The sequence below is a fragment of the Oncorhynchus tshawytscha genome, linkage group LG08, assembly GCF_018296145.1.
Source record: "Oncorhynchus tshawytscha isolate Ot180627B linkage group LG08, Otsh_v2.0, whole genome shotgun sequence".
NCBI lineage: Eukaryota > Metazoa > Chordata > Actinopteri > Salmoniformes > Salmonidae > Oncorhynchus > Oncorhynchus tshawytscha.
Window position 1 is genome coordinate 41,472,305 of NC_056436.1, and position 22,869 is coordinate 41,495,173.

General features: G+C 42.0%; 1 protein-coding gene across 9 annotated transcripts in view; it reads left to right on the forward strand.

The window, feature by feature from the left end:
- The first annotated feature begins 17,070 nt into the window (after positions 1-17,070).
- The window catches only part of LOC112256467 (lysine-specific histone demethylase 1A), a 28,463-nt gene continuing 22,664 nt past the window's right edge, over positions 17,071-22,869 (forward strand). For 4 of the 9 annotated variants that reach the window (XM_024429742.2, XM_024429748.2, XM_024429751.2 and 1 more), the window contains exons 1-6: positions 17,076-17,183; positions 18,055-18,106; positions 18,664-18,963; positions 19,074-19,248; positions 19,375-19,508; positions 19,608-19,779. In XM_024429742.2, coding sequence (XP_024285510.1) covers positions 18,062-18,106; positions 18,664-18,963; positions 19,074-19,248; positions 19,375-19,508; positions 19,608-19,779 — 826 coding nt within the window. In that variant the 5' untranslated portion in view covers positions 17,076-17,183; positions 18,055-18,061. Of the gene's footprint in view, positions 17,184-18,054; positions 18,107-18,663; positions 18,964-19,073; positions 19,249-19,374; positions 19,509-19,607; positions 19,780-22,869 lie in introns of all 9 variants that reach the window. The other 5 variants (XM_024429746.2, XM_024429750.2, XM_024429747.2 and 2 more) reach the window with 4 other exon arrangements.

The window sequence follows — 22,869 nt, forward strand, 5'->3', positions numbered from 1 at the left end:
TAGTCTTCCAGAGCATTTGTGCACACCTCTGCCATCTCTGTTGTCCTCTTGCTTCTGGCTTTTCCACTCAAACTCCAACATTCAAAGCAAAACATAGCAGGCTAGCTAGCTAGCCAGTTAGCCTGCCAAACCAACCATCTATCTGATTTTGCTTTGCTTGACAGTTTAAAAAAAATGCTATGGTAGTTTTAAATTGTGAAAAATATATACACTGTTAATGAAAAAAATGCTATAAAAATAAAATATATTTACAGGAGCAATTATGCGGTGCTGCCTTTACAGTTCCATTGTACCCACAGGATTGGTGGTTCCAAACAAGAATGACATAGACTGGAAATGTAGCATATGTCAAAACATGTTTAATTGCAGATTAGCCATATGCCTACATCGAGACTACTCTTCTGCGTAAATAACGTTTTTAAAGACCAACTTTTACACTGAACAAACTTGTAAAGTGTTGGTCCCATGTTTCATGATTTGAAAGAAAAGATGCCAGAAATGTTCCATAAACACAAAAAGCTTATTTCTCCAAAAATGTGTGCACAAATTTGTTTACATCCCTGTTAGTGAGCATTTCTCCTTTACCAAGATAATCCATCCACCTGACAGATGTGGCATATCAAGAAGCTGATTAAACAGCATGATCATTACACAGATGCAACTTGTGCAGTGGACAATAAAAGGCCACTCTAAAATGTGCAGTTTTGTCACACAACACAATGCCACAGATGTCTCAAGTTTTGAGGGAGTATGCAATTGGCATGCTGACTGCAGGAATGTCCACCAGTGCTGTTGGCTGAGAATCGGCCACGTGACACACACACACCATGTACCTGTGTTGTCTTTGCCCTGAATATTGTCAGTTCGCAGTAAAGTCTGTAAATAATTAAATATATGGTTATCTGTAGATGCAAAGGTCTTTCTCATTGAGACATAGTCTTAACCATCAGACTGAGCTATGGGGTGGAGGGAAATCGACACAGTAGAGTATCGCAATAACATTTTATAAATTCTAAGACTAAGTCTTGGCCTCAAACTTCTTTTTAAATGGTGAGCCAACATGTTTTCAGGACTTTTATTTCCATGACTGATCAAAACAAATGTTTATTATGGCTCTCTCTTGTTCCTTTGGAGCAGACATAGGGTCAATTGCAACCATCAATAGCCACCAGATTATCGCCAGCTGATCTCTCCTTAAACCATCAATACACATTGAAATCAAATAAAATCAAATAAAATGTATTTATATCGCCCTTCGTACATCAGCTGATATCTCAAAGTGCTGTACAGAAACTCCTAAAACCCCAAACAGCAAGCAATGCAGGTGTAGAAGCACGGTGGCTAGGAAAAAATCCCTAGAAAGGCCAAAACCTAGGAAGAAATCTAGAGAGGAACCAGGCTATGTGGGGTGGCCAGTCCTCTTCTGGCTGTGCCGGGTGGAGATTATAACAGAACATGGCCAAGATGTTCAAATGTTCATAAATGACCAGCATGGTCAAATAATAATAATAATCACAGGCAGAACAGTTGAAACTAGAGCAGCAGCACGGCCAGGTGGACTGTGGACAGCAAGGAGTCATCATGTCAGGTAGTCCTGAGGCATGGTCCTAGGGCTCAGGTCCTCCGCGAGAGAGAAAGAAAGAGAGAAAGAGAGAATTAGAGAGAGCATACTTAAATTCACACAGGACACCGGATAGGACAGGAGAAGTACTCCAGATATAACAAACTGACCCTAGCCCCCCGACACATAAACTACTGCAGCATAAATACTGGAGGCTGAGACAGGAGGGATCAGGAGACACTGTGGCCCCATCCGATGACACCCCGGACAGGGCCAAACAGGAAGGCTATAACCCCACCCACTTTGCCAAAGCACAGCCCCCACACCACTAGAGGGATATCTTCAACCACCAACTTACCATCCTGAGACAAGGCCGAGTATAGCCCACAAAAATCTCCGCCACGGCACAATCCAAGGGGGGGCGCCAACCCAGACAGGAAGATCACATCAGTGACTCAACCCACTCAAGTGACGCACCCTTCCTAGGGACGGTATGAAAGAGCCCTAGTAAGCCAGTGACTCAGCCCCTGTAATAGGGTTAGAGGCAGAGAATCCCAGTGGAAAGAGGGGAACCGGCCAGACAGAGACAGCAAGGGTGGTTCGTTGCTCCAGAGCCTTTCTGCTCACCTTCACACTCCTGGGCCAGACTACACTCTATCATATGACCCACTGAAGAGATGAGTCTTCAGTAAAGACTTAAAGGTTGAGACCGAGTTTGCGTCTCTCACATGGATAGGCAGACCATTCCATAAAAATGGAGCTCTATAGGAGAAAGCCCTGTATAAATATAAATGACCCACACAGCTGATCTCAGCTGATCTCAATTGCAACTACTATTGGCCACCGATTTACCTCTCCCTAAAGCGGATGTCGGGATTTATTTACTCGTAGTCCTGATTGCTGCCAACATTTTACAATACGTTTTTTGCCCTCTGGTGGGTATTATCACTGGAACAATTTAATCCTGCTATTTTACCAGACTGTGGATGATGTATCTATTTTACAATCACTCTATACAACTGAAACAAAGTATTTAATTTCATTGTTTTACCCTACACATGTTATGAATCAAAAAATCATGGCGTAGGATACATTTTTCGTTTCCAGATGTAATCCATTTATGACTTTACTTCTCTAAAATAATATATGGCCATTTTTTATCGGGAGAGGAAAATACAATATTCCTGAATATGCCACACATTTGACATTTGATACTGTTGTAGGCAATTTTTTGGGAAATTATATTGTATTTGGAAATGGTCTTAAATCAAATAAATAGATACAAAGTGCTTTGTTTTGAATTGATATTTAAATTGTCTATCAAAACACTCCTGCAATCAATATCACTTTCATTTTGGTAATTAATTACACCAAACAAATATATAAACACAACATGCAACAATTTAAAAGATTTTACAGAGTGACAGTTTGTACAGTGCATTCGGAAAGTATGAAAAGACCCCTTGACTTTTTCCACATTTTGTTACATTACAGCCTTATTCCAAAATGTATTATTGATCATCAATCTCCACACAATACCCCATAATGACAAAGCAAAAACAGGCTTTTAGAAATTTTAGCAAATGCATTACAAATTTTTTAAATGATATCACATTTACACAAGTATCCAGACCATTTACTCAGTACTTTGTTGAAACACCTTTAACAGCGATTACAGCCTCAAGTCTTCTTGAGTATGATGCTACAAGCTTGGCACACCTATATTGGGAGTTCCTTTGATTCTTCTCTGCAGATCCTCTAAAGCTCGGTCAGGTTGGATGGGGAGTTTCGCTGCACAGCTATTTTCAGGTCTCTCGATATGTTTGATCGGGTTCAAGTCCGGGCTCTGGCTGGGCCACTCAAGGACATTTGGAAACTTGTCCCAAAGCCACTCCTGCGTTGTCTTGGCTGTGTGATTAGGGTCGTTGTGCTGTTTTTTGAGTGTAGTTCAAAGCGTGTGAATGCATCCAACTGATATTTATCAGTTCACAACTGGTAAATTCCCACCTCTGACTTGGTTACAAACGCAGCATTAGTGCTGTTTGTGAAGTTGAGCAATCAATGAAGGCACAACACCTGTTGTGTTCACTCAGTTGTGTGGGGGGAAGAAAACATGCTCTGGCCGCAGTGATGAATCAATCTTGCCAAGCCAGCTCCATTTCTTACTCTATCAAGCATCCACCTGACAAACAACTCAGCCTCACACCTCTTCAATTGCTCCATCCCTAAAAACACCTGTATAAACATCCCTTTCTCCCTCTATTTTTCCCTCTTTCTCCACAACTCCCAATCAATAATACTGTGGGGTACAACCGGGTTACCAGGTAGTGCTGTGTGAACGTGTCCAACAGCAACACAAAGCGCAATGAACCCAGGAAAAAACATGTTGATTGACAAGAAGTCATGTGGGTACAGGCTAACCCAAGAAGGGCCAGTGTTCATGAATATATGGTACAAAGAGGAGCTACTTTTACTCCGATAGTGATGAGCCTGTATCTGTGTGGGGTGTAGGACAAATTGACTTGACCAAATCCTTGACTCATATATTTGTCATTGTTATTCTTCACCATTCTGCTGGCAAGGTCGATCCATTTATTGCATTTATTTTGTAAAGATAGGACATATTGCGCTCTCATTCTGTGTGTGTGTCTGCATGAACTCACTTACTCACACACACACACACACACACACACACACACACACACAGTGAGAGACCAATATGTCTTACAATCCGCTGTGACAGGAGATGGCTTCTGCTCCTTCCCTGCTTACCCTTCCCTTTCAATAACGCTGCCATTCTGCCTTCACACAGCTGGAGAAACAGGAAATTAATGGAGCTGTATCGCAGAGTAATACTAATACCACACCGATGATGAGGATCAGCCCACTGACTGCACATCATGCAGGGAAAATGGACACATGCTGAGTGATATCCCCTTTCACATTGTGACGTATTTCATTACACCGTACGTCATTTTCAAGCAGCAGAACGCAAGACAAGCATTTCGTCAGAGATCGCATTTATTTTGGGAGAATGCAAAAGCGACCTTTTCATTCAAGACAGGAGAAACATATTGTTTCAGGTGATAATAAAACATGTTGCGTTTAGTTACTTTTTCCTTCATTTGTTTCTCCAGCTTTTTTGCAAGTTAAGCTAGCTTACTTCAGACCCGCTAGCTAAAAGCTAGGCGGAAGATGCTTTTGCTAGCGACCTCCACCTCATAATTATCATCAGAAACAAAGTCGCTAGCTATCCCATAAAGCCATCGCATAAAACCACATATTTTCATCTTGTTCTGTGGTTTGTTAACTTTCCGTTCTATTGACGGATTCTGGTTGCACTAAAGACGACACAAAGTTTGAAATTTTTTTAATTATTATGTGGCATCCGTTTCTCAATGGGGACCGTCCACAACAGAGTGTAAAACATCATCAATTTTACACAGGTATAGTTTACCTGTTTTTATAATTAAGTACTGTTGTCCTGCAACAAGGAAAACATATTTGTCTGCTTTTTAAATTATTTATTTAATCTTTATTTAACTAGGCAAGTCAGTTAAGAACAAATTCTTATTTACAATGACGGCCTATCCCGGCCAAACACTGGACGACGCTGGGCCAATTGTGCGCCGCCCTATGGAACTCCCAATCACGGCCAGATGTGATACAGCCTGGATTTGAACCAGGGATTGTAGTCACGCCTCTTGCAGTGCCCTAGACTGCTTATCTTAGATGGAAGGGAAGTAACTCCCCCTTTCTCTTCATTTCTGTGACCTTTACCTGCCTATCACCCACCATATTTTCTGTGCATAATGTTGCCAGTGGTGAACTCAGTTTGACAGAATGGTGTGCAACGTTGAATTCAAAGGAAACAGTACGCCTGTTGTACTGAATGACCAGTTGAAGACTGGACCGGTGTGATCATGGTGACTAAGAGAGCGATTGTGTGTGTATGGTTTGTGCATTTTGCGTTTCAAATGGTCGCAACCATATTGATCACAGCCTCAGTTTTTCACGTTCTTTATGCTGTCAAAAACCAAGGACTTTCAAGGACTTCTACCAAGGACTCCATGTTTGTGTTTCCGGTCCAAACAGTATGTGCACTCGATGAAGCAGAGTTGCCTCTTTAGGGACTTATCTGATCGTTTTCCACGCAGACTACAAACTTCCTTCTTGCAAGTCTACATAATTCTGACTTTCATTGACCTTCACATGTCTCCACTCATCACTGACTACCATACTCTGACACTCCACATGCTTCTTGATGATAGGAACCAGGGTCTCCTTGTTAAGTTGGGCTGTCAGCTGGGGACTCTCTCCATGGGGTAAGTCACAAGATGATATATTAAAAATGCATTGAAATTATATTAAACATTTCAGCAGTATTTTCCATGTCACCAGCACTCTGCTACAATTTTTCACTATGTGCTACTGCTCCTCACATTTAAAAGCGAAGCGGACAACTCATCGGCATGACTTGATGAAGATTGTTGTCTTCTTGGTATTCTATGTACTGACTAGGGCTGTCTCTGACAAAAAAAACATCTTGGTCGACCAAAAGTAGTCTTCTGACCAATAGATTGGTTGAAATCTTAAAAAGTGTATTTTTCCTATATAGGCTCACCCCATGTTTTAATAAAATCAACTATATGTAGGCTACTGAGCCTGTTTGATGCTTTAAGCACACTGTGATGAAACAATTAAGACACACAAATGACTTGAGGGAGCCACAGATCAAGAAAAAAACCTGTTCCCAACCCTCATCCAGCTGCTGCTGCCCTTTGCAGATTCTACCATTAAATATTTTGTCTTGCCCATTCACCCTCTGCATGGCACACATGCACAATCCATGTCTCGATAATGACTCAAGGCTGTCAAGCAACTGTCTCCTCCCCTTCATTTTATTGAAGTGGATTTGGGGCTCCCGAGTGGCACAGCAGTCTCAGTGATTGAAGTGTCACTACAGATACCCTGGTTCGAATCCATGCTGTATCACAACCAGCCGTGATTGGGAGTCCCATAGGACAGTGCACAATTGGCCCAGCATTGTCTGTGTTTGGCCGGTGTAGGCTTTCAATGTAAATAAGAATTTTTCTCAACTGACTTGCCTAGTTAAATGAAGGTTAAATTAAAATTAAATAAAAACATTTAACTGGTGACATCAATAAGGCATCAAGTTTTCACCTGGATTCACCTGGTCAGTCTATGTTATGGAAAGAGCAGGTGTTCCTAATGTTTAGTACACTGAGTGTATGTCACTTAATTTGGAAATCATACTCTCTCACATCTTTGGGAAACACAGCCAAACTCAAACATTTCCTGTTAAACCTCAGTGTCATTAGGCCTATGTGATGTGAGTTATAAATCTTTATTTACCTTATTTCCCATTTCTAAGGTTTTATATCAAGCGTTTCTCCTTGGTTTAGAAGCATAGTCTATGACCTCAAATAAAAGCTCAACAATTGATGCAATTTCACACATTTTATTTTGAAACGCTTTTAAAATGCCTTTTTTTTTAACCAAATGCACTAACGTGTCCATAAAATAGTGTCCATAGAACAGAAATCAAAAATCAGTAACCATTAAAGTGTCCATAAACCAGGTCTTCAGGTGTTGAGGTCAATCGGATATTAGTCGGAGCCATTGGAGAAGCCCAGGGCATCTGTGGTCTTGTCAGCAGCCTCCTGCGTGCCGTTGCCTCTGGAACTCCTCCTCCACATGGACCTGAGGAAACCTTCTAGGGCAGCAATGCGCTGTTCCATGCTGTCCATCTTGAGTAGGACCTGCTCCTGCAGCTCAAATCCGTGGCACAGCTTCTGCATGTCTTTGCACTGCAGAAATCCTTCTTTGCCCTGATAGAAATAGTGACAAACATACATGTTGAGTGTGTCCACCAAAACAATCAAACTTAAAAATACATAGAGCAGTATGATTTTAGAACTATTCACCAACCTGTCCAGAGCTCTGCCAGCAATGTAAGCAATAAAGGATATGTAAATGCAGTGCACATTTTCAATGTAGATAATATGTCAAACTAGGGCAGAGATTTTATTACCACCAAAAATAATCTGATTCACAAATTGACTAACAGTAACTAGTATTCACCAACCTGACCAGGGCTCTTCTTCCTGCTGATCCACAGGCAAATCATGGAGATGACTAGAAAGGCCATGCTGAGGGCCATGATCATGCAGATGACATTGGGCAGGGACATGTCCAAGAAGGAGGTGTCAAACTCCTTGCTCTCAACCACCTTTCTCAGTTCATCGGGTGTGATTTCCATCCCAATCCTTGACCAGGTTGGGTGTTTGCAGTGCTCCACACCAATATCAACGCAGACCATTTTCAGATAATGAAGTTCCTATGAGAAACAGCTCTGGGTCCTTCTCTTTGGCGGCCAGAGATGTGTATCCAATCGTAACTGAGTAACGAATGAGGGCCTGAGCCAGTGCAGCCTCAGACCAACTCAGAAGCCCCATTATTACATCATCTGTGCCATGATTGCATCATGACTGCCAAACAACAGCTATACCAACTCTGAAATGTATCATTTGTGAAAATAGCAACCTTGTGTGGTGCATATTAAAACAAATGTAACAAGCAAACAAGTATCTTAAATCATGTTTTATTTTATTATTATTCTATTAATGAACTCAATAATTTTCAAATTCCCTCTAACACCTTTCTTAAAACAAGCACAGTACAGAGTAGCATCAAAATACACAAGAAGGCTAAATGTAGTTTGGAACTAAGTCATATTTTACTGATTTTTGAAGCATTTATTTAAGGTTCAAGAATAGAACAGGCTCCAATTCCTGACTCAGATTTGGCTGTCAGCACTCCTGAGTGGTTGCCCTTATCTTCACTCTATGGCTGAGTAGCAACACGAGGAAGACTCCACAGCTTCACAGTGGGTTAGTTCCTGGCCCCTGTGTTTTTCGAGTTACTTTTCCCAGTCTCCTCCGCTCCTCGTCGATCGCCTGAAGCTTCTTCTCCAGGGCCAGCAGCCTAACCTCCACACTCTTCAGATGTATGAACTGCTCTGACAGCATGGCGGATGCGTTCAGCATGTCAGACTTCTTCTGCAGGAAAAACACATTTCAGAGATGGCCCCCTTACATTTTTTACCAACATTTTGACAACTGATAAATCCTCTTAGTATTATTAACAATTTTCCTCAAAGTTTTTATGAAAGCAGGTGCAGAATGTTACTTACCAGTGATGCCTTGATCAGCTTCCTCTTGAATATTTTGTGGATATTAAAGGCAAAAAATGCCAAGAAGATCACTGGCAGGTATGGGAGTACAGGTTCTATTGCACTAAAAACTAGGCTAATCCGGCTGGCAGGTTCAGGTCTGAAAAATACAACAAGTTCCTCTGGAGTTATATCTATTCCCACCGTTGCCCATGTGGGTAGGCTGGGGAAAATTAGATTTTTGGGGGGTGGGGGCCTGGAAAAGGGCCATATAGAAAAGGCCATTTTACAAGATTAAACCATACCCAGTGAAGCTGAGACAGGCAATAGAAATTGAGCACAATTTAGAATGTCAATCTGAGCATAGAATCTTTGGCAACATTCCACTCAGAGCTGTAATTGTGACAGTATCATGGAACTGTGAGATCCTTCTCTTACAATCACTTATTATGCAAACTCATAATTCCATACCAACTCAAAGAGATGGCAGAGAGCATCAGTTAAATTCCTCAAGTTGTGGATTTATTTCAGAAAGAACTACTTAAATTTTGAAAATTCACAATCAATGATCATTTTAAAATGCCATTAATAGAAACATACTGCAATAAATACAACATTATCAAAAATACATTTTTTAAGTAATGCTTCATAGTCTGTACAGCCCTGAGACATACACTGAGTGTACAAAACATTAAGGACACCTCTTTCCATGACAGATTGACCAGGTGAATCCAGGTAAAACCTATAATCCCTTACCGATGTCTCTTGTTAAATCCATTTCAAAATCAGTGTAGATGAAGGGGAGGAGACGGGTTAAAGAATATTTTTTAAGCCTTGACACAATTGAGACGTGGATTGTGTATGTGTGCCATTTAGAGGGTTAATGGACAAGATCAAATATTTAAGTTCTTTTGAACAGGGTATGGTACTAGGTGCTGGGCGCACCGGTTTGCGTTTAAAAAAAACGCTGCTGGGTTTTTCATGCTCAACAGTTTCCCGTGTGCATCAAGAATGGTCCACTACCCAAAAGACATTGAGCCATCTTGACACAACTGTGGCAAGCATTGGAGTCAACATGGGACAGCATCCCTGTGAAAGGCTTTCGATACCTTGTAGTGTCCATGCCCCGACAACTTGAGGCTGTTATATCGAATAGCAATACAATTCTATGGCTTGCATGTCGTCTCAAAAAAAGCATGATCATTCCATCCTCGAGTCTGAACAGATTACATTGTAATGGCCTATGATAAAAGTAATTGTTACCAATGTGATTTAACAAAATAACTTCCTTTGAATGGCTTTTTCACCCTATGGTCCAACTATGTAATAACTTACACCAGACATCTGCCAAATGTAGCATTTCCCAGAGTAACAGATTAGAATCAAAGCTTTTAAATGTCCAGCTTGACCTAAATCACTTCTTAAGTGTACCGTTTCTGCCCTAACATTTTAGAGATGAGTCATTAGTCGGGTGAATTCATCACTTAAACGACTTAATTATACTGCTGTGTCAGACCAATAATGCATCTCATTAAGAATTTTTTTTTGAATATGAATATGCATATAATTGGTTTTTAGGGTGGTGCTAAAGTGATCTTCAGAAGTAAACAGCGGCTTTTGAGAGTCATGATAGCTTGCAGTGATGACGCAAGAAATGAAAGCTGAAAAAAGAAAGCTGGGACCCTTTGGATGACAAATAAGAGGAAGATTTTCAAAAAGTAAATTAATATTTCATTGCTATTTGTGAATTTATGAAACCTGTGCCGGTGTAAAAATATTTTGATGTGGGGCGCCGTCCTCAAACAATCGCATGGCATGCTTTCGCTGTAATGGTTCAAAGGGCTTTATTGGGATGGGACACGTATGTTTACATTGCCAAAGTAAGTGATATAGACAAGAAACAAAAGAGAAATAAAAATGTACTGTTAACATTGCACTCACAAAAGTTTTTAAATAATATAGATATTTTAAATGTTATTATTGGCTGTGCTGGGAAATCATAGTCACAAACCACAGTTGGATCACCTGCTTTACTGTCCTCCCTTCGACTTGTGACGGACCCTCCCACTTTGTCTGACAAATTCTTTCTCTTTGCTTTTGTTTTCCTTTATAGGATGTCGGGGGGCGGAGCTGGGAAGGTCGTCAGTGAAATGGGACACACCTGGGCTCGGGTGTGTCCCGGGGATAAATACACTGAGGAGACTCTCCATGCAGACTCACTGTTGGAGTTTGGGTGTGCCATTTTGTGCCTTGTTTGTTTTTGCACCTCGCAACAACCCTGATTATTACCATCTATGCACACAACCACTCACTCACATTACTGATCACACACACACACCATTGTTAATTGTATATAGTTTACTTTAGTTAATAAATATATTTGTGTTATTCCTTGATCTCTGCATTGTCTCCCTTTTTGTTATGGGCTACTAGCTGATTTGTAACAAGTGGGGACCCCGACCGGCATAATAAAGTTGGTTCCTAGACATTTTGGTGTATAGTATTTTGTTGCATTGTGATGGGATAATGATAATTGGGATGTGCTTTGACTGGTATTCATTGCATAGTCTTATACGGGTTCGTATAGTGCCTTAGAGACGTATCAGTGATTTTGGTTGTCCGGTGATGTCATCAAACGATGCGTTGCCTGGAGAAGTATGCCAGTAGGCCTAATACTAGTGTCGTTGAACTAACTGGTAAGTGTATTTTGTTTGGTTGAAAATGTAGAGTTAATGTTTGATAAACTCTGTAGATGTTTTGTTTGCATCTTTTGTTCTCTTTTTTTAGTTGCGCTGTTTGGTAGGCCCGGTGTTGGTTGCCTTTTTTTGTTGTTGTAAACTTGCCACTGTGGCGGTTGGTTGTGTGCTGTGTAACGTTGGTTAGTTTCCAGGCCCCTGCCTAACTCTTGCTCTACTCGCTGTTGGGACATCGGTCCTAGGAGGTGAGTACAATCTGATGTGTACCTCAGTAGGAGATAGGCTTGGCGACGTGTTCCACATTGGAATACGTTGGCCATGGGTTTTTGTTATTTTTGTATTGGTGTCCGTGGACTGAGCGGTTGTCTTGGGGGCACATCTGTGGCTTGGGGGGAATCCGCCAGCATGCTGTGAGGTTTTTCCATGCTAGCGGGCTATAGTGCTTAATTACCCACTGCGAATCTGCACGGAGATTAGGGTTGAGTTATTGTAGGATTTGGGAAAGCTCTTTAATGTATCTCATCTCTCTCCTGTGGTGCCCAGTGTGATTGGTGTTTCTCTTGTTGTGTGTCTGGTGTGCTCAGCAGAGAGGAGTAGTTACTTGTGATGATGGAGTCTAACGTAGACGAGTTCATTCGCATTCCATCAGAGGAACGGTTAGAATTATGTACCAAAGCACGGCTGTTAAAGATCGCTGAACACCACAAGGTTGAAATTAGTGATAAACATCTAAAAAATGATAGGTTGAAATTGAAGGCCAATCTGACGGAGTGGTATACTAGAAGTTACCCCTGGGGCAGCCTCACCTCCCCAGCTGTCTTCCCGTTTCGCTACAATGGCCACTCAGTCTGTTAGCCCTAGTAGTCTTCCATTCGAACAGCAGAAAGAACTGTTACAGCCAGAGCATGAACAAGCAAAACTGGAGCATGATCGTGTTAAGTATGAAAGGGAATTGGAATTTAAACAGGATTTGGAGCGTGCTAACATCAAGCTGCGACAAAAGCGTCTAGAATTGGTTAGGGAAGGAAAGCTCTCGGGAGAGTTGCTTTGGGAAGGTGACCCTGATTTACCTAGAGGTCGCTACCTCACGCTCTTGACCCGGACACGTTTGATATTGTTGGAAACTTACGGCTGTTGACAAAATAGTATGAGAATGACCATGAGACGTTATTTTCGTTGTTTGAGCGTGTTGCTGATGCTAGGGCTTGACCTGATTCTGATCGCACTATAATGTTGCAGTGTGTGTTGACTGGTAAAGCGCAGGAAGCATATTCAGCTCTTGGCGTAGCTGACAGTGTCAGCTATGATAAGGTTAAAATGGCTGTTACAGATTTACGAATAGGTTCCTGAGGCTTCCTGCCAACAATTTAGAATTTAAAAAAGGCTGATAGACTCATGTTGAGTTTGTGCAAGAGTTGTTTATCTTCACAGTTTATTCGCTGATTTTCCGCCTCTGCGGTTATGACTTTCCAGGGGCTGTGTGATCTGATTATGCTAGAGCAATTTAAGGACACAATCCTTGATTGTGTGGCCACGTACATTAACGAACGGTTTTGGCGGATGGGTATGTTTTGACTTACAAAACAAGCTTTTTTCAGATCCCCGTATTCAGAGTGAGTGGGGGGTGTTCAGTGAGATTTGGGAATCGCCCGCTGAGACACTCTGGTTTAGGGGCAGAGCTTCATTGATCTAGGGTTGAGCCTGGCTCCCGTGGTAAAGCTTAGTTCAGTCAAGAGTGTCACTACTGTCATGTTTCAGGTAATTGGAAAAACAAATGTCCTGTTCTCAGGGCTAAGGGTAAATTCAGTACTCACGCTAACATTAACAGTGCCGGTTCTACATCCGTTCTCTCCTGTCACTCCGTTTCATGCCCAGGGGCATGTGAAAGTCCCAATTGACCCAGGTTTCTTACCTTTCGTCACGGAGGGTTTTGTGTCTCTTAAGAAATAACAACCCAGTGCCAGTGAAGATCCTGAGGGACACAGGTGCCTCTGAGTCATTTGTGTTAGTCTGTGTTACCCTTCTCTGCTGAGACTGAGTCTGGGAATAACTTGGTTGGTGAGCGTGTATGGCCTGTCATGTCTCCACCTCTAGTGATTTCCTCTAAGCCTTCGTTCCCAATGAGAGCGTGCAGAGTTTCCCCAGAGGTGTCCTCTGCGTGAGCAGTGATGCGTTCCATGACCCGTGGCGACCTGGTCACTGCGCCTGCTAATGATAATTTTAAAGAAATCTGTCAATACTTTCCCTGTTATCCCGTTATCTGTGCCCCGCTCTGATCTAATCAAGGAGCAGAGGACTGACAACACTTTAGAGTCACATGACTGGTCACTATATTTTGTGTTCTGTGTTGTCATGTAGCTTCTGTTTTCTGTTCCCTGCTGTTCTCATTTTTTTCTTTGCTCTTGAAGATTGCTTCTTGTGTGCAAAGGTTGCTGAGGTCTGGGGAGGACGAGGTTGGCTGGGGCAGTGGTATAGTGCTAACCAGTACAGTATGTTGTACTGAACTCTACCCTGTGTATTGTATGCAACTGTGCTCTGCTGTGATGTCCAAAAACGTGAAACATGAGAATGACATTCATATCCATAGTTTTGCATCTGTGTAGTACAGATCAGGAACCCATGATTTTAATGCGGTTGCTGGGTGTAAATCCAATATACTGTAGTTCAATAACTCACGGTGCCATGTCATAGCTGACACCCCATTCTTTCTGCAGACATCTCTGAATCTTAATTTAGAGCAGATGTTTAATTAAGAGTTTTTGGAAACGTGGCATAAAAACCTTAGGGAGATTTTACAGTAATTCCACTACGAAAGTTTGCATCTGCACATTTGTTCCACTAAATTCATTTTGGTAAATTGTTCAGTGGAAATAGGTCAAATTAGTCCTTGTGCATAGAGTTATGACTTGTTAAACTTTGAAATCAATGGGGTTTGTTTGGCATACATTTTAACATTTAAGAAATGTAGTCAAAGCGTAATTATGTTACGGGGGAATTGCTAAGCAGCTAAAGATGCATAGACTATATCAGGCATAGTTATTGCGCGTCTCTAGGCAACTTGATTGGCAGCTCAAAAATAAACAATTTGTTGCGTTTTTCTTAATTAGTTGAATGCACCGCTTGGTACATAGAACCGTCGTTATTTGTGAATAACCTTATTAGCTGTTGGGACAAATGGAGCGCGGTAAATGCGCATCTTGAAATGTTTTTCTGCATCCGAATTTGTCTCTAGACTGAACTTTGAGCTATTACCGACTATGACCCCATCCCTGAAAGCTAAGACTCTCAGGAACATGTACACGTAATCTGTGTACACCTGCAACCCTAACTATGCAGGACTCTGTAGATGGGAGAGTAATACATATGCATAGAATAACGGAGGGAATTTAGTTGATTTTCCACAAACGATCATACATCAAATACGTTGTAGTTGTCACATGCGCCGAATAAGTAGACCTTACAGTAAAATACTTACAAGCGCTTAACCAACAACGCGATCATGGCCCTGTATAGTACTGTGCATTGCCGTGAATTCGTTTGACTTGGACTGTGAAGAAACCCCTGGTGGCATGTCTTGTGGGGTATGGATGGGTGTGAGCTGTAAGTCATTTGACATACAGACAATCTAGAATTTCACAACTAGAAGAGAAGCAACCCTCAACCAGGCAAATCTGGCATGCATGTGATGTTAGCTCTGTATGTGCAGTCAAGGGTTAAGGCATTCTGCTCTGTTGAGCAAGCTGTAGCTTTGCTAGATCTTAACTCTTGATCAAGACTAAGTTCCATTACACTTAGTTCCATTACACTTAGTGCCGTCAGAAAGTATTCAGACCCCTTGACTTTCCACAATAGTCTTATTCTAAAATGTATTAAACCCCCCCCCCCCATCCCATAATGACAAAGCAAAAACAGGTTTAGAAATGTTTGCTAATTTATTGACATATACATTTACATAAGTATTCAGACCAGTCACTCAGTACTTTGTTGAAGCACCTTTGGTAGCGATTACAGCCTTGAGTATGACGCTACAAGCTTGGCACACCTGTATTTGTGGAGTTCCTCAAGTTCTGGCAGGTTGGAAGGGGAGCTTTGCTGCATAGTGATTTTCAGGTCTCTCCAGAGATGTTTGATAAGGTTCAAGTCCAGGTACTTGCTGTGTCAGTCAAGGACATTCAGAGACTTGTCGCAAAGCCACTCCTGTGTTGTCTTGGCTGTGTGCTTAGGGTCGTTGTCCTGTTTGGAAGCGTACATTTTCCCCAGTCAGGTCCTGAGCGCTCTGGAGCAGGTTTGTCAAGGAGCTCTGTACTTTGCTCCATTCATCATTCACGCAATCCTGACTTGTCTCCCAGTCCCTGCCACTGAAAAATATCCCCACATCATGATGCTGCCAGCACCATGCTTCACCGTAGGGATCTTACCAGGTTTCCTCCAGATGTGACACTTGGCATTCAGGCCAAAGAGTTTAATCTTGGTTTCATCAGACCAGAGAATCTTGTTTCTCATGGTCTGCGAGTCTTTAGCTGCCTTTTGGCAAACTCCAAGCAGGCTGTCATGTGCCTTTTGAGGACATTCAGAGGCTTGTCCCGAAGCCACTCCTGCGTTGTCTTGGCTGTGTGCATCAGGTCATTGTCCTGTTGGAAGGCGTAACCTTAAATTAAGAAAATAGTGGCTTCTGTCTGGCCACTCTACCACAAAGGCCTAATTGGTAGAGTGCTGCAGAGATAGTTGTACTTCTGGAAGGTTCTTCCATCCACACAGAAGAACCCTGAAGCTCCTGAAGAGTGACCATTGGGTTCTTGGTCCCCTCCCTGACCCTTCTCCCCTGATTGCGCAGTTTGGCTGGGCGGCCAGCTCTAGGAAGAGTCTTGCTGGTTCCAAACAGCTTCCATTTAAGAAAAATGGAGGCCACTGTGTTTTTGGGGACCTTCAATGTTGCAGAAATATTTTTGTACCCTTCCCCAAATCTGTGTCTCGGCCCTCTACGGACAACTCCTTCGACCTCATGGCTTGGTTTATGCTCTGAGATGCACTGTCAACTGTGGGACTTTTATATAGACAGGTGTTTACCTTTCCAAATCATGTCCAATCAATTTAATTTACCACAGGTGGACTCCAAGTTGAAGAAACATTTCAAGGATGATCAATGGGAACAGGATGCACCTGAGATCAATTTTGAGTCTCATAGAAAAAGGTCTGAATACTTATGCAAATAAGGTATTCCTGTTTTTTATTTCTAAAAACCAGTTTTCACTTTACCCAGAAGCGGTTATACAGAAATCTGCACAGCTCGGCATCACTGTCAACAAAGCAGCATGATGAGGTGTTCAGAAACATACAACATCCTTTTCCATAAAATATATTCGAATTTTAAAACTAGTTTTCATTGAGAAGGCAGTTAGTGATTTTTATCTAAATCAATAACTTTTGAATGTGAAAACACAGAATCCTATTCTACGTGTTTTACCCTACGTCACTTTGGTTTTAGCCGACTTTGGCTCACGCCCGGGAGGCAGCCCGTTTCGAAAACTAATGCAATCAACGCTAACCAATCAAATGTAGAGCCGGGGCATTAATCGAATCGCCTCCTTGATGATTGACAATATCCATAACCAATCCTCACAATGTCCCAATAGCTGAATATCATGACGGTGAGGGGCGGATCATATAATTCAACGAGAGGAAGGGATGGGATTTGTCTTTGTGTTGACATATTGATTGCGGCGATCTAGAGGTACAGTAGTACTTGTATGCATGTTGTTATGTTTTACTCTTCAACTCACGGCCCCAATATTGGCTGTATAGTGAAATGCGATGTTATAGCGTAGCTACTAACGTGATTGGAGTGCAATGTTTTCACTGGTAGTTGCTAGCCAACACACAGACACTGCTGAGTGAGACTCATTGTTAGCCTGCTAGCTAGCGTTAGCTACCGTAGTCAAATTGATGAGCTCGTGAACCCTGTGTATGCAGTACAACAGGAATAATATACTAGTCAGACAACACCCACGACGCTGATCGTCGTCCTTGTTAAGTTATAGAAGCAAAGTTGGCTAACTAGGTTTTAACGACGTCCAGAGGGTTTTTATAATATAGATAGGTAGTTGGCAGTATGGTTTAGCCAGTCAGATGGCTAGCTTGTTAGCTCCAAGAACTGGCTGACTGTCCGACATGTTTTCTTACGAAACCATCGAAAAGGCTGTTAATACGAACCAAGTAGTTGGCCTAAATACACTAATGGTTATTCTCCACATATTTGAAATACAATAGCAAAAAATAAAGTAACTAGTTTAGACGTCGCTAACTGATAGCTGTGTAGCTAGCTCGTTATTCATTACTCTCCTAGTCACCTACTCCTAGTTGGCCAATAAACCAGGTGCATATTCATTATGCCGATTCTTTTGCAAAACTTGTCTCGAACGAAACGGGGAGCGACCTACCTGAATTTGTCCAATATAAACTCTCGTTTTAGTAGCAAAACATTTAGGTGTTCAACTGTTTCGACTGATTAACGTTACACCCCAGGACTGATTGTCTAGCTGCCTGGCTTGGTGGACTTTGCTGTTGTTCATGACCATATTTCTGATTCTGTCTTTATTTCTTAGTGTTTGAATGGATAATACCAGGTCCACGGAGAAATGGGTAAAGCAAGACAAGGTTATTGTGGAGCCCTCTTACATTTGTCATCTGTCAACGCATCTAGTTGGTGCACTTCTAATGCATCCTCAACTTTAAGTATAGCTTGGTTCATGTATTTAGTTAGCTTTTATGGAGTTGTAAGAACTCATTTCCATATTTTGACATCATGATATATTATCCATATAGAAAGTGAGAGTGCATTAATTGTACAGAAGGTTATGAAACCTTGAATACATAAACTTTCAGTTTTTCTAAATGGTAGTTGAGCTGGTAAACTAGCTACAATATTCTCTCTGTACTATATAACTGGTGTTTCTTAGCTATGTTGATAATATTTTTTTCCTGGCTGTTGAAACTTTTTTTTCTCTTTATGAACAGCAATTCATTGTAATCTTATGTAATATTTGCCAAATACAGACGTTTTGCTAATATTCAATATCATAGCTTTTTATTGTTTTTGACCACAATGGATCAGCATTTTGAAAAAACTAACTCTGGTCATCCTAGATTATCATATCACAGATAACTCTAGAGCAGCGAATGGATTTGGCTGATGTCGGTTTTGGGTTTTCAAGGAGAGGCCTCTGTCTTCCTCCATGATGCTGTCGAGTAAGAAGTCAGACGCAGGTTCATCTTCCTCTGCCGCTTCCACCTCCTTGGCACCAGGGGGAGCTGAGCGGTCCCTTGAGGCCCAGGCTCCTGCCCAGATGGGTGCCCCTCCCTTGGCCCCAGGTGCCGTGGAGATCAAAAAGAAGGAGCGGGCCTCTCCGAGTGGGGAACCTGGTGGGCCCCCGCAGCCCCATCTCCCTGGCCCCGGGGGGGTGGACCTGGACACGGCTGAGGGTCGCAGGACAAGCCGCCGCAAGCGATCAAAAGTAACAACCTATAATGCATGTCCACCCATCTTAGCGAGACATGACCATTTGCTTCATCTTAGGTGAGCCGGAACGTGGTTTTAATGGAGCGTTTATTGTGCCTCTTGTTGCAGGTGGAGTACCGCGAGATGGACGAGAGCCTGGCCAATCTGTCTGAGGACGAATACTACTCTGAGGAGGAGCGCAATGCCAAGGCGGAGAAGGAGCGCAAGCAGGTGATCCCGCCACCGGCGCCGCCCATGGAGGAGGAGGTGGACAGCGAGCCTGAGGAGCCCTCTGGTGAGTGTGAGTTGGACTGTGCGAAAGTGCGTGCCTGCGAGCGCAAATGTAACATTGGGTAGCGAAAGGTGTGTGTGTGTGTGTGTGTGTGTCAGGACGGGTGTTGAGGGTGGCGTGTTTTTGGTTTTCCAGGTGTGGAGGGAGCTGCGTTCCAGAGCCGCCTGCCCCATGATCGCATGACCTCCCAGGAGGCCGCCTGCTTCCCGGACATCATCAGCGGGCCCCAGCAGACGCAGAAAGTGTTCTTGTACATCCGCAACCGCACAGTGAGAACACACCTACTTCATTAACAAGACTTGCTTAGTTCTGGAGACGATTGTACATTTGGATTTGGGTCTGAAATTGTGGCAAATTATTTGTTTCAGCTCCAACTTTGGCTTGATAACCCGAAAATCCAGCTAACCTTCGAAGCCACAACACAACAACTTGAAGCACCATACAACAGTGATACAGTGCTGGTGCACAGGATACACAGTTACCTGGAGAGACACGGCCTCATCAACTTTGGCATCTACAAGAGAGTCAAGCCTTTACCAAGTGAGTACATTAGCCTTTTACTATCTGCCTGATATTCTATAGTAACTGCATGTACAATGCTTATGCTCACATTTTAGATATGGGCATTTCCATGTTAAAAAAAAAAGCCCCAAGAGCTGTTCATAGGAGCACATCAAATTTGGTGTCAAATTAAAGCTGTCTGTTTTTGTTTTTTAAAATTACGGTGTATATACAGAGGAAAGGGAGTCTTACAAAACAACTAGCAGAAAAGTTCTTAAACGCTATTAGTAATACATCAAAACACTGTTGAAGTAAAGACCCCTGTGAACTAATATCAACGTTTCATTTTTGCTGAAATTATTATCCTTCTGTAAGTTTAAGAAATGTTACCTATTGCCTTGTCATTCTGTTACCAAAACCCCACATATCTTTAAACCCCCCCCCCCCTCCACGCAGTCTTTGTAATGCTATTTTAATTTTTTTTTTAAATTATCACTGTCTAATAAATCACAGTGTATTTAATGAAAATAACTTAGAAATATATTTAATCATTTATTTCCTCCAATCTGATTGTGTGGGCGTTAGGGCATACGGTTGAATATTTTAAAACACAGCCCTGATTGGATGATCTAGAGCCCACCTCCTTTCCCATATGAACAGTCATTGGTCTATTATATTCAGGTCACATTGTGATGTCATGATGTGGGACAAAAGTTCCATCCCACCTGAACAGGCTGAAATTGCAGGCATTTGTTTTCAAACAATTTTTACACAAAGTGCGACCTTGTAGTGTCGCAATATCACGAGGGACTATAATGAAAGTTCACAGAAGTAACAAGTGAAGGTAGACCTACCAATTATTTATAGTATTTTTACTGATAAAGATGTGGTTTATGATTTATTAAGTGACCACAACCAAGTTGGTAACATAATGAGTAGTAGAATGACTGCTCGGCTACAATGGGAATTCATAGTAGTCACAAACCACAGTTGGAACACCTGCTACTGTCTTGCCTCCCACTGGCATACTGTTATGTTCAGCTAATAATAGTTTTATTTTTCTTTCTGTCGCATGCTGGTCAAAGCAAGAGTGTTAAAACAGCCTGGACAACCCATCCCCCTCTCTCTCCCTGTCCCTCTCTCTCTCCAGTTAATGTCACCTGTCTCAACCCTTACTGACACTTACCCATGAGCCCCCTCTTTCCATTTACTGTAACCAACCATCTCCCCCACTGAGCACCGGATGTCCATGGACGCTGAAAAGTAGTTGGAATTTGTAGTAGTTGGAAATTGTTCAAATTTAAACCAATTGTAGATGTTTGGTCAGCACATTAAAGAAAAGTTGAGTAGAGTATAGGGCAGTAAAATACAGTACCGAACAGAGTTTAGTACAGCACAATCGAGTACAGTATACTTTACTGTACCTAACTACTGTTCTCATGTGATGTCCAAACTTGTGAAAAATATATAAATAACCTATGATTGGTACTGAGTATTTCCGGACCAACCAAATTTGGTCTTGTTTGGGGGCCATGCTCATTAGAATAATAGCCTAACATGCAAAGGAGGATATTACATTTGTCTACCTCTGTTACCCTATTCAGGATGCATCACAATGAAGGGAATGACATTAATTTATATTTATGCATTTTTGTATAGCACAGATCAGGTACCCATGATGTCATTCTGTTACCGGTTGTTAAGCCACTTCACTTATTGTAGTTCAATAACCAAAATGGATTTGTTGAACCTCGAGGTGTCTTATCATAGCTGACACCCCATTCTTTCTGCAGACATAATTGAATCTTAATTCGGAGTAGATATTTACGAGCTTTTGGAAAACGTGGTCAAACAAAAAATTGGAGGGAGATTTGGACCGTCACTCTGTTACCAAACTTTACGTCTGCACTCTTCGAGTAAAATTTTATTTGGAAATTGTTAAAACTAGTCCTTGTGCGGTTTGTTAAACTTGGAAATGAATGTTTTTGGTTTGGCATACATTTTAAAGTGACAAATCTGAGTCATTCTGTTACTGTGGAATTGCCCATCTGAGCAAGGTTAACACACCACTTGTTTGCGTATACAGGTATTTGCCAAAGCTACCAGTAATATACCAAAGATTCACAAGTCTTTGGTAATTTTGATAATTAACAGGTAATCTATGGCAATCCCTATGGTAACTTTGGTTATATTTTAATAACTAAAAATGTGTTCATTATATAGTAAGTTCAGAAATCTGCTTTTTCAAACTCATTCCTTAATCCATTCTTTTCTTCAATAGAGTGATGGGTGTGCAACAATGGTTCTTTCACATAAAATACATTGGTGTAACACATTAGGCAGAAAATAGTTACATTTTCATCCGGTGACAACAGAAGTTCAATGCTATTTTGTCTGTCAGCCACACAAGTAAATGAACTTACAATCAAAAAGCAAAGTCATTTTTGCAAAATCTATGTAAATGTCCTCTCTCTGTCAACTGCATTTATTTTCAGCAAACTTAACATGTGTAAATATTTGTATGAACATAAGATTCGACAACTTAGACAAACTGAACAAGTTCCACAGACATGTGACTAACAGAAATGGAATAATGTGTCCCTGAACAAAGGGGGGGTCAAAATCAAGTCAGTCAGTATCTGGTGTGGCCACCAGCTGCATTAAGTACTGCAGTGCATCTCCTCCTCATGGACTGCACCAGATTTGCCAGTTCTTTCTGTGAGATGTTACCCCACTATTTCACCAAGGCACCTGTAAGTTCCTTGACATTTCTGGTGGGAATGGCCCTAGCCCTCACCCTCTGATCCAACAGGTCCCAGGCGTGCTCAATGGGATTTAGATCCGGGCTCTTCACTGGCCATGGCAGAACACTGACATTCCTGTCTTGCCGGAAATCACGCACAGAACAAGCTGTATGGTTGGTGGCATTGTCATGCTGGAGGGTCATGTCAGGTCGCTCCAGAGTACAGGCCTCGGTGTAACACTCATTCCTTCGACGATAAACGCGAATCCGACCATCATCCCTGGTGAGACAAAACCGCAACGCGTAAGTGAAGAGCACTTTTTGCCAGTCCTGTCTGGTCCAGCGACGTTGGGTTTGTGCCCATAGGTGACGTTGTTGCCGGTGAT